Genomic DNA, 12,925 nt, shown 5'->3' with positions numbered 1-12,925 from the left:
AGCACAGTGACAATGACCGACTCATCAGAGGCTCTTTTAAACTAAGAATAGAAATATTTTCATGCATTCTAAATCAGGGCATCTATGAAGCAGTTGTAGCATGTAGCTCTTTTTTGTGTTCCTCTGGGTATTCAGTGTCACTCTTCAAATGTGCCCCGCTGAGGTACTGCATCCCTTTGGAAATCCATAAATCCAATTAAAACAGCACCATCAATTACATTTTGCACAGCTGTTTGGGACCAAATCAGTCGATATTTTTGTATCATCATTGTTTAAATGCGAGAGTGATGTTGAGAATGACCTTTTCGTGCTAGAACAAATGAACAAAGTACTTTAACACAGCAGCGAACAGTATGCTTTGCCCCAAAGGTTATCAGTCGCATCACTCATTCATTTGTGAGAAACCGTAAATGGTGATGTTTATTAATGTGTCTCTCTGGTGTCTCTCGCAAAAACAAAACAACAGGAAGTCTTTAAGTAGCCTGAAAATTATACTTACCCTCAGCACATAATATTCAATTAAACTCATCCCACTGTTTTCTGCAAAGAAGGAAGAGTTAACAGGGATGTGTATTATTGCTTTATGGCAATGAAGTGTGGAGCTAACGCAAAGCCTCCAAGCAATGACCCTTGTGCTGCATGTCTAGGCCCAGGATTCATATCCATAATGCGCTCAATATATTCTGTTGTGATGACCTGGGGCTGCGAAAAAAAGCCAGATTCTTTTAAAAACACAGGCACATCCGCCAAATCCTGTCTGAAAGGACGGGCTAATTCACAGATGAAACTCGCATGATATGTCTGTGCGCACAAAGTGGGCAAACTGCATGTGATATCATTACTATGAACAGGCGAGCGGGTGCTTAAACAAACAGCATTGAAACAAAAAGTGTATTTATGAATACTGAATCAGCCAGAGTTGGCTTTGTGCATTAGTTACAGTGAACCTCCTGCACACAATGGTTAGCACATTTTTCTCTACCTTGAGATCTCAACATTGAAAAGACCAATGTTAATAGTTACAGAGATGGTGGTGGCTTTGGAAAGGTTTAAGACTCTTTCAATACTTTGCGTGTGTTTCTGAACTCAGCCTTCGCCTGTTAAAGCTGTTTAAAAGGTTTTCCTTGAGCCTCCTTAAGCCCTTTCACACTCCAAGGAAATGAAATATCTCCTTTCATTTACTAATTAAGCAGTCACCCATGTTTGTTTTAAGCTGTCAGCTTTAATTTAAAGTGGCTTATTTGAAAGTGTTGTTATGGTCTCGCTGTCACTTGAATGCCGTATCGTGCAGTTAGATCAAGCAGTGTAGCTTTACACCTCCTATCAAAGTCTTCTTTAAAAATATTTGGGGTTAAAGAGTGATCAGTGTTAAATTTGACAACTTCAAAGCAATTGCTTTTTTCTTCTCCCCCTCGTCTTTTCTCCAACATTTGAATAAAGGCTTTTTTTTTCCTCTGAGAAGGTTATGATTACCACTCAAATATGTTCTTATCCCCCCTTTTTCCCCCCTGAGGAAGGAAATATTCAAACCTCAGACAGAGCAGCAAAAATGTGAAGGCATGACGTTAAAGAGAGACGAAAGGCAAGGCGGTGTTACAGCGGGATAATACAGAACAGATTCTCTGCCTGTGAACAAATCTGTCCTCGGGGAAAGAGACAGCTTACAAATTATGTGTGGGCAAAGTGACTTCCCTTTGGCCTTGGGTATCAATTGTGCAGATAGATAATATTTAATGATAACATAAAGAAGCAGAAAGGCAAAACAAGTCCATAGATCTCCAGTAGAAATGAACAGGGAAGATGAAACAGCCCTTTCATTGCCCCCCGGCTGGCACTGCTGGTCTGGGGTTGCCTTGCTCCCAGAGTGTAGCCCAGGGGAGATGGGGGGGGGGGGGGGGGGGGGGGGGGGGGGGCAGGGTGAAGAGCTGGTGTGGGGTTGCGAGACTGGACTGTGGGGGTTACTCCATCTCTCACCCGATAGTCCACACTCACCGCTGGTTCTCCTTGAGAGACCCCCCCCCCCCCCCCCCCCCAGACATACTGCCTTTGTCACAATCTGCGGCTCTCAATATGTGAGAAATCGCACACGGGACCCGCCATCTAATTAAAGCCGCTGAGAGAGCTTTTTTTTTTTGTGGCATTTTATCTCAGCAATTTGTTTGTTCACTTATTTTAGCTCCATGTGAGATAATTTGCCAGGCACACAGGTGTTTTTCATTTAGATGCACTTCTTATCTTTGTCAGAAAAGTCAGTAGGAAAATATGCAGTCCTAGAATTCAAATTTGGCAGCGTTTATTCTAATTAAAGTGATGCTAAATGAGCTTTTTCCAGCCTTTGATAGCACCCCACATGTCTGTCCCACATGTCTGTGAAAGTATGTTTACCTTTGCGCAGGAGATCAAATTGGTTCTCCATTACTGCACCTTAAAAGGAAGCTTTTACAATTTTGTCTGGAATGAGAACATGATTTCGCACAGGTTTTCTAATCAGGAGACATTTAAGAATTATTTAGTCCATCCCCAGTTTGCCCATCCTTTTTCCATTTCAGAAGGAGATCTTTTATTTATTTTTGTTTTCTCTGCACTCGTGTTTCAACGTGAAAGAGAAATGAGAAAAGATAAAGAATATCATCAAATGACTAATGTGGGAAGGAGCAAGACTCAGAGTTTTGGTCGCTAAGGAGATGGAGGATTTTGAGAGTTTTAAATCACATGAATAATAATAAGAGCTCTGCCTCTCCATGCATACTTCAGAGAACATCTATTTGCCAGATTTTTATTTAGAAATGAAAGACAATATGCGCTTTTTTTCCCCCCTGTTGGAGGTGTATTTCTGGACAAATTCACCTTCCATAGGAACCTACTGAAGTTAATTTAGCTTCATATCTCCTCGGAGGTTTGAATTCTAAATCATGTAATTAGGCTGCTTAACCAGTTTCATTCAAACATATGAAAAGGAATATGAGTGTGTAATGAGTCTCCATAAAAAGAGAGCTATCATTTCTCAATGCACGGCTCTCTGGGTCCAGCAGGAGCTCAACAACACGTATCTCAATGGCTTTTAGCAGACTGTAACAGTGTTCCCCCCCTTTTCAAAATAAACGAAGAATTAAAAGCTTAATTAAGCGCCGCTGTAGAATCAAGGAAACACATGAGCTTTTGCTCATTCCCCTTGATACAGTGGAGAGAAGTAAGATGATACCTAGACACTCCTCTTCCCACTAAGATGAGACCATGAGATCTTAATCTCAAAACGAGCATATTTGTGATAGTTTTTCCTTTTTTGGACAATGCGGAGCCTCCAGTGTGAGTCCAGACCCGAGCGCAGTGGGGGAGGCTCTGCTAGTGTGGGAATTGCTCTCTTCCTGCGCCTTTCGTGGAGCAGAGCAGGCCTGACAGTGGGGAGTCTCTCTGTGCTGGCAGTGAGTGTGTTCCCAGGGGTGGCCTCATGAAGCTCTGATAAAGGCATTCTGTCTGGACGCTGTCAATGCACAGACTGCGACTTCGGCTGACTCGTAACATAAACATATAGACGTCTCAGGCCCTCCTGTTAGGCGCCCCCCCCCCCCCCCCCCCCTTCTCCAACCACACACACACATAAAAGGAAAAACACTCATCTTCCCTTCTCACTCTTCCTCCCCTACCCTCTGTCATCATTGCTGTCATTATTTTCTCCTTTTGATCTGAGCCTTCTCAAGCCTCTTTAGCTCGTGTTATCTTAGTCCCTCCTCTGTCTCTGGAAGGCTTCACGCCAGTCCTCATTTCCAGCCTTGATGTGATCCTGGGGAAGAGAAGACCTTCAACCCCCTTGACATGTTGACTCATTGAGACATTTAATTTTATAATATCTGTGTATATAAAGCAAATTATACCGCAGTTTGCTGCGTTACTTCCGACGAAAATCAAACGAGTGGAACAAGCACACATGCAAGGATTTTCTGGAGGAGCGTTTCTGCTGCAGAGAAGCCTTACGATCTCACTAATTTGCAAAAACATGTTCAGACTGATCCTCTGCTGGCTTCTGGAATTAAATCTTTCCTAAGTTGTGAGTCCCCCCACCCTCTCCTCCACTCTTCTCGTATAGGTCATCTAGTCTGTCTGATTGCAGATGGCCATTTTGTATACTTTTCATCTACCAGAGAGTCTTGATTGTGCTGCACTTGTGCAGCAGCTCCATTGTGTGTGGCTGACAAAAGCTGAAATCTCTCAGCCATCCACATAACAGCGTCTGAGCACTGAGTCTGTCTCATCCTCAAAAGCAGAGAGTCTGAAGATGTACAGTGTTTGCTCATTATGGGCCATTCAATAGATAAATCACACATAATGGCATCGCAAAGATAAACTGGTCTTTGTCTACCCTGCCCAACAATTGACATACGGTGTACCTCATCAGTGTCTGTGCCTTTTTTTTTCCCTTCCTCTTTTTCTCTTAGGAATCCGGGAAAAGGGGTTTGATGGATAAGATACATATGGTGCAGGAAGTTGTACTTATTGTCCAGAATGTTTTGGGCGAAATTGCAAACATCGGAGAGCGGGCCAAGAAGTAACTCATTTTCTTTTCATCATTCATTAATAATGCTAATGTACATTTTACTGACTCTTTTTTTCTTCTTTTTTAGCATATTCAACTGGTCTGTCCCATTCTTGTCATGTCTTGCCTGCTTGGTGCTGTTTGTGGTAACAGCTGTATTATATTATATCCCACTGCGATATATCGTGCTGATCTGGGGTAAGTTCAATGACAAACCACAAGTTCATACAAGAAATTGAAAATATGGAAAAAAACAAATGCAGTCATTAAAGTGTGTTGCATCAATACTTTAAGCCAACCAGCTATCTTTTTCTTGCTAAAGTGTCCCAAGTACTTCAATATATATATATATATATATATATATATATATACATTTTGCATAAAGAGTAACTAGTATTGCACTGTTGCAAAACACAACTCTTATTCAATGTTCCTAACTGGAAATCCATGATTTAATGAACTACAATAATTTAAGAACCCTGCCATCCCTACACCTCTGCAGACACACAGAGATCAGACAGCTGCAGAGGTTTACACTGCTCTGTGTGGGCAGATACAGCAGCGCCCAGCAGAGGCGAGGCCCACGGTTTGTGTGAAAACAAAGCAGAGGTAGAGTAGTAAGCTGTATATAATACATGATGTCCTTGGGCAGTCTGTAGGCTCCTGGTCTAGCCTCTCATTATCTGCTGTAGTCATACAGAATAGACAGTCATCTCAGTGGTCAGGGAGATATGCTGCCCTTAACAGGCTCTCCTCCTCAAGCTGTAAGCCCACAACCACTGTACTTCCACGCTGCCTTCAACACAATCAATACCAAAAAAACCATCATATCAAACAAAAAAACACACAGTCTGAGACACTCCTCTGCCTCCCCAGTTAACCCCCATCTCTGTGGTTTCAAGGCAAGCCTTTCAAGTTGCTTGCACATATTTAAGTCCTTAGGTTCTTTGTCTGCATGTTGAGGTACAGGCAGGAGCAAACTGTGAATATAATGGTCCCTATTACAGGACCCCAGAGATGCTGTTTTCTCTGCGGTATGAAGCCATGTGCAGAGTAAATATAGATGGGCTAGAAATGATCAGATGAAAAAGAAGACGTTTTCATCATATGGAACCTGTTTTTTCGAGGGAAAGTTACCGTCGTCATCTACATAACTGATTTGTCTCTCGTCATAGTGGACAGTTATTCAGCATTTCACAGCTAGAGGAGCAACAAATCACACATTTCACACGTTTTTGGGTTGGCCAGAAAAATGTAAAACTTTTCTATGACTGGAGCTGTGAGTCTAAAAAGGGCAATGAATCAAAATGCATCTCAATACTATATTACGTCCTTAATTTTCTTCACTATATCAACTATAAAGTAATTTCAAATCATTTATTGGATGTGTGTGCGTCACTGGCTTCTCCTGCACGAAGTGACGTGCGACTCGACTAAACAATAATCTGGGAGATGCATTCGTTTAATAGCTTTAGTATTCACACAGAGTATAGTGCACCTACATAATACAGCAGGCAGCTGGAAACTGTTATTAACATGTCACGTCTGTTTGTAATCTCATGCTTCCGTCCTTTGATGCGTGACAAACGCAGACAGTGAGGGGAGAAAAGTCAAGGCGTTACTTGAAGTAACAGTACACAATAAAAAAAAGGGTCATTACTTTACATGTATGTTTTTCAAATTTCATTTCGTTTCATGAAATACTGAAATCTATTGTTTCTGTTGTAATGGTGCCTCACTCCTGTGGGGGCACCTTGGGTGCTGTCATACTAACGTGCCCAACTTGATTATTTAAAGCAGTTTATAAAATACATTTAGGAGTTCAAATAAAATCTTACTATTTAACAAAGATCAGAAGAAGCTGTACTGAACAGTCTGGGTATTTCTGCCATCTATGTGCATTACTGAATTGACACTAAAGCATATTGATCAGTATCAAAACAGAATGGAATCAAGTCTTGACCCAAAGAAATGAGGTTGTGAGGTTCTTGACAATCCTCAGCACTGAAAGGAAATATTATCCCTCAATTTGTGAAAGTCAAAACATGCATTCAATGTTTTGGAGAAGACTGGGCTGTCTTCATATTTCTACAGCAGATCTCCAAGGCATTATTTGCAGTTCATTGACTTTACACCAGGATGATACCTTTTTCATTGATCTGTTGATCACAAACAGCCTGAACGTGGGCGTTGGGGGGGTGAACCAAACAGATCACAGATCAACAATGTTCCATTGCACCGCCAGCAGTAAGTGATACACTGGTTAGAAGTCTATACGGTACATAGATAGGGTTACATAACTCTTTTTTAGAATGATTCTCTTGTTACTCTCGGGCAGTATAGGGTAAGCAGTATAGGGTAATGCTGGTTGCTTTGACAGATTTATTTATTCATGTGTGTACTTGTTTTCACAGGCATTAACACATTTACCAAGAAGCTGCGCAAACCATATACTATTGACAATTATGAAATACTGGATTTCCTCCAGAGGGTGCCTTGTGATGTTCAAAAGGTAAGGGTCCATTTTTACATACAGATAGGGATGGAATTCCCTAAAGATGTCTGCATTATTTGCTGTACCAGAATTCCCAAGTGTTGCAGAAATATATCCTCTGGCTTTGTTTGATTATTAATGGACTCTCGCCTCTAAAGCAGCCCTGGCCCAATTATTCCTCGGTGTAGCTCCTTGTAGTCGCCGTAGTGTCTGAGTAAGTAGACGCTCAAACCTGTCCTCAGCCGTATTGCTGCAGCCTGCTCCGTTATTAGCAATTTCGTCTGTCTGATTGAAGCACTGTGACATGAAGGCTGGTGATTGGCCGAGGGCAGGCATGGGCCCCTGACGTCTCCGGCTGTTGTGTCAGCACGGAAACTCTGATGTGGCCTCAGTCACTTCAGGGTGGTGGAGTCAATTAATGTAGTCGTGAGCCCCAGTCGTGTTGCTGGGTGCCATATGTGATTACATATTAGCCATAGCTGATGTGTCATTTGCATTTACATCACAGAGCTGAGGAGAGCTGTCAGGGTGTTGTAAGCGACGCTGGGTCCTCGCCGTTCACTGACTGTGAATTTTACTCGGCCAGAAAATGAAGTGCCACACAGTGCCTTCATCTCGCAGGTAACTCGCCAGACGGAATTCAGTGAGAAATCCTGACAGTCTGGATCTGGAAAGACACTCTCACCCCAGTCTGTTTCTCTGCTGCACCCTTGATGTCCTCCTGCAGCAAGCCATTCCTGACTTCTCTGTGATGTTGGAGGGAGTCTGTGTTGTTTGAGATTTGGCTGACTGAGTTGGCAAAACAAGGTGGTGAATACATTTTGATTCCGGATCCTTTGTATGTCTTCTTCCCCGTTGGGATACAATGTTTGAGCTTTGAAAGCGACTCACTTTCAAATCTCATGGAGACAATACTTTTTAGCCTGGTTTAAAAGAAAGAGTACATCTTGAAAATAGCGCCAATCATAAAAATAACAAAACACCCTTAAGATTCATCATAAGTGTGTTTCATTACGTCCTGTGAAAAATAACCTTAACATCATATACACAGGAGACCCAAAACAATAGACCACATATTTTGTTTTTGTTGACTTAGAACTTCAAACCTCAGATAGGTATGGACACAAAAACACCACAAAGGCAGAAAATTGACTCCTGTCTTTCTTGCAAATGTGACTTGGCAATTAGTGCCTGCGCACATCTACAAAGTCTGCCTCAAACGGGGACTTCTGACAACGCTGTGTCTGTCCTGAAATAAGAAGCATCTGTCAGTTCTGAGGACAGTTTCATGTTCTGATGCAGGAGGCAGTCACTTTGTTCCCGCATTCCATCTCCCATTCTAATAATGGACACCAGCTAATTAGCATAGAGTTTTTACCTTTATTCAACAGATTCACCGTATTGTTTGAGCTCAGCAAGAAGGCTTCAAAAGCAACTTTGCAAATTCCAGCTCTCCTCTTTTTCACTTTACCCTATGATCAGCCCTCTTTGGATGTTGGTTGTAGTTTTTAAAAAAAAAGGGAGATTATGGACAACTGAATCTAATTTTTTGAATGTTAAGAAAATTATGATTCAATAACAATCAATTTAGCAAATGTATTTGAACATCAAGGAATTTCTGGAGAAGGAAATGTATCTTGCTCTATTTTAAATGCATAAAAAAAATGGAAAGTTTTAAGTTCAAGTATTATTTTTTTAGGCCTTGTTTTTCCCTGAAGAAATCAAAGTTCCATCAAGGGTCGATCTGTTAAGCTTGAGAAAAGTTGCACATTTACTGATGTTGACAACATAAATAATACTTTCTGCTATTCTCAGCTTTAACAAAGTTTTCTTTAGGGGACATAGCGCACACTTTGTGATTATGCAGTTTGCTGCTCCCTCACTGGCCTGGCAGGTCATCTCAACAGTTGATGTCTGTTTCTAATATTGTGACTGTGGTGCAGAATGAGGGGGGCGTAAACTGGTACGGCACCCTTGACTCTTCAAATCCTTCCTCTCTGTGATTAATCCCCTCTGCTCCTGTGTTTAAAAAATGATTCATTACAGCCGAGCCCGCCTCGCTTTCCCCTGCACCAGCTCTCCTCAGGGGAGCCATTACCGTGCGCTCCACTGAGCTCGGATTACCTGCCTCTGACCAAACTCCTGTTTGTTTTTACAGGTGCAGTACAGCGCGCTGAGAGCGCCCACCAGCCAGCCGCGAAAGAAAAAGTAAGCTGCACAAGCATGCAGGAGGAGGGCTGCTCTCCTTTTGAGTATAGTGCGATGCTGTCCACCTGACAACAATGCTCCAGTGCCAGCAGAGCTGCGACCCCACGCACCCCACAGTACCACCCTAACTCTGCCCCCTGCTGCTGAGGGGCAGCCAGCCGCTCTGTGGCTTGTGTGTTTGCCACCCCCCTGACAGAGGCTGTGAACTGCAGCAGCTAGGGGGGCAGCACATGGCGCTGTCAATCACAAGCCTGGAGGTAAAGAAAAGAAAGGCTCAGCCTTCATCTTTGGATCTAATTTAGAAAACGAATGTGAAGCGTCGGGTTTAGCTTACCGTAGAACTCCTCTCTTAAGTTTAGTTTTTAACTTGATGAAACCGAGAAATTTGCCTAAAGGTTAGGAGAAACGTTTATGTAAAACAAGGTGGGGCAATGTGTCTACTTTATTCATGTGTTAATTAAATGTAATTTTTAAATGTTACATATATTCTTTAAAAGTTGTGAATAATAGTCATGATAATGTTTTTGTTACACCATTTAAATATCTAATACTGTATGCCTCTATTCCTGTGGAGTCAATGTACATCATTCTGTCAGCCTCTTTATATTTATTGTATTATCTCCTGCTGACTTTAAGTTTCTGTATTTTAGACTGATTTATTTGAGTTTCATTTTTTCAAGTATTAAGTCTGTAGCATCAAATTAAGACCTCTAAAATCTCAAATAAAGAGTCTTGATCATTTTTATAATTTTTTCTCTCATTTCCTCCCCCCCACATAACTGCTCTCTCGTCAGGGTGAATTACACCACTTCTTTACTTGAATACACAGTAAACACATCTGATTACACAACACAGCTATTGGAACAGAGCTCACACACTGGCCACCGCTGCGCCTTGGTTACCGAGCTCACATCAAAGCTGTGTGTCTCCACTGTGCTTCCTAATGCAGTGCTTTGTTGCTTTCTCACAATAACAGGGCCCAGATGAGAGAGAAAGAGCTCATCTCACAGAGAGTACTCCCTCCATCCTCAGCACTTAGTGCTCTACATTTCCTCTAAAAACACCTGGCCTATCTAATGGCTACATACACATACTCTGCTTTTTCCATCAGTCTACCCACAATAGTTTTTTTTTCCAAGGAGAGAGATGGAGTAAATCCTTTATCAATCTTCTCTGACATATAAACTTTATACACAGAGCAAAAATGCAAAACAGCTGTCGGAAGTTATTTATTGAAATGAACATTCAGGAAAAAAAAATTGAAAATGACTTATATATCCTATATTTATACTGCACTGATTCAGTGTATGACACAGTTCACCTTATGGTGTGCTCATACACATCTGCATGAAAGGCAGAGTATTCTGTCTTTCTGATAGCAGACAATTGGCATGTCCTCTCTTTTAAAATTCACATACTGAACTGAAGTTGGGCTGAAGTGAGGCTTAGACCCCACCGATGGGAGCTTTTTCTGACTGATTGGGGGACTGAGCATCACGGTCGGGTGCCCCCCCCCCCACTCCCCACCAGAAGCACGCTGGTGAAAGAGCATCCATCTGTGCTTTGCGAAGAGTTTGATTGGCTCAGGGGGACCTGGTGGAGCCCCGGGCTATCTCTTTTGACAGGCTGATAGAGACATCACTTGGCTCTCCCAGGAGCTGCCACCAGGGGTCCATTTCAAAGTGAGAGGGTGTGGAGGTGACCCTGAGCTCCTGACGAGCTAAATCCCACACACTGGCTGAGACCCTCCTACATTCTTGGCTCCATCGGGTCTGGGAGTAGGGGGGGGGGGCTTGGCTGTGCTGGGAGGAACACAGAGCTGGGGCATAAGGGGAGCAGGGTACAAGCGGATCCCTGGCAAGACCAGATGAATTGTCCCCAAGGGGTGAAACCAATTAAGCAAAACTTTCAGGGTACTTTTAGTCGATATAAAGCAAACAAACGGCTGCATTGGGATATTCAAATGTTAGACACCTGATCATTAATGAGCCCATAAAGTCCAATTCAACAAAAACATGGGCATATACTATAATACTGAGGCAAATGCTACAGGTGACATTATGAATGGTCGTGCAGGAATACGGTTCCCTGCCTCCAAGCTGTCAAATCTTTGATTGTGTGGCACTGAGGTTGTGGACTTGGATGTTCCCTGTATCATTCAAAGTCAGTGGGTGACGCCGACGAGCTTGACAGGGTTACAACAGTTGTTGATTCAGCATTGCATGCACCAATGCACGATCATGCCACCTATTTAAACACACTCAAATAGTGGATAAGCACATACGTATGAGCCCCGTTTGAAAGAGGTTTGCTCTGATTTAAGAAATTATTTATGTTTTTTCTCTTGGGAAGGCAAACAAAAATCTCTGCAGAGAAAGTCACTGTGCAATATGGTCCCAGTGTGCAGTGGGGAAAATCCCTCGGTGTTTTACAAGCCTGCTAATGAACATTTGAGCCACACAGCAGTTAACATTGTCTGATCATGTTTTTTTTCCTCCAGTAGTAGTTGTTGTTGTGCACGGTGTGGCAGTGATGTCTTCATCAGGCTGTCAAAAAGGAAGTGCCTGCAGCTGTGGCGGATCCCCCCTGAGCCTGTCACACTCCTTGTTTCCATGGCAGTCCTTCAGGCAGCACCACAGGCAGGCTGTGTGCAAGGACCCATACAACCTGTTTTTTCAGCAGCCGCTCCTCTGATGTTCAGCCCCGGAGCGGGCGTCAAACTACCAGAGAGTGAAGAGAGAGAGAGAACACTGCAACCTTTCTCTCTGTCACAGTTCTGTGCTGCCTTACAAAAAGATGCATAGCAAAAAAAAAAAAAAAAAAAAAAATTCCTCATTTGAATAAGCCACTTCTCTCTGCACCTCCTTAGTAATTGTTACATGTGCAATGCCGTTAAGGTTCTCTGACCTCCTCTCTGAGAGACACACTGCGCACAGTAGGACAAAGTGAGAAAAGCACGACTCGTGGTTGACTTACATGTGTTAGAGCTTGTATGCATGTGTTTTTTGGTCTGCGTGTACCACCTGAGAAGCAGGTCACAAAGATCAGTGGCTGCGCTCAGAGTCCCAAATGGCCTAAATTAAAGGGGCAGAGGTTTTGGTCTCTCTCCAGAGAGAAAGGTGACACCACCAACATCAGAATTTAAGAGAAACAACACAGTTGAAACAATCTCAAAGAGAAAAAAAACAAGCAGTTTGAGACAGTTCCTAATGATTTTGTCTATATTTTCAAATGAGGCTGCATAGAGAGCTTTCTTTATATAACGCCTGCTATTCCTTTGCTTCCTGATTATAACTCAACCAGACGGCGCTCTGCTTTCTTCTCTTCCTATGATAGAAGATGTAAATCACGATAACCACGATTGATGTTTTCTCTGGGAGTACGGGTGGGAATATATCTGGGGTAATAACACAGGGAAAAAATGGCCGCTAATAGCAGCTGTTTTCCGTACTTCCAGTTTACTAATAATTCATTTTGTGGCACAGAGTACACAGTAGTGTTAAGACATGGCAAAAGCCATAATTCTTTATAGCATCAAGAATAGAAGATGGCCTTTAAGAGCTGAAATTAAATCATTGGCCTTTAAAAGCATCTCTCTAAGGGGCACGCTCTATTAATAAATTCAACTGATTCTGCTTTAATATTATTCAGAGTGCATTAAAATGAAGACAACAGCTGGGATCATGCTCAGT

At 42.5% G+C, this 12,925-nt stretch overlaps 1 protein-coding gene across 2 annotated transcripts in view; it reads left to right on the top strand.

Moving 5' to 3' along the window:
* mctp2a (multiple C2 domains, transmembrane 2a) overlaps positions 1 to 9,981 on the top strand; it is a 33,739-nt gene extending 23,758 nt beyond the window's left edge. For both annotated transcript variants that reach the window (XM_079347156.1, XM_079347155.1), the window contains exons 19-22: positions 4,434 to 4,543; positions 4,620 to 4,729; positions 6,946 to 7,043; positions 9,184 to 9,981. In XM_079347156.1, the coding sequence (XP_079203282.1) occupies positions 4,434 to 4,543; positions 4,620 to 4,729; positions 6,946 to 7,043; positions 9,184 to 9,237 (372 nt within the window). In that variant the 3' untranslated portion in view covers positions 9,238 to 9,981. The remainder of the gene's footprint in view (positions 1 to 4,433; positions 4,544 to 4,619; positions 4,730 to 6,945; positions 7,044 to 9,183) is intronic.
* Positions 9,982 to 12,925: the final 2,944 nt, after the last annotated feature.

The sequence above is a fragment of the Symphodus melops genome (genome assembly GCF_947650265.1).
Source record: "Symphodus melops genome assembly, chromosome: 6".
NCBI classification, from domain to species: Eukaryota; Metazoa; Chordata; class Actinopteri; order Labriformes; family Labridae; genus Symphodus; species Symphodus melops.
Note: the sequence above shows the minus strand (reverse complement) of the source record. Positions and strands in the feature narration are given on the sequence as shown.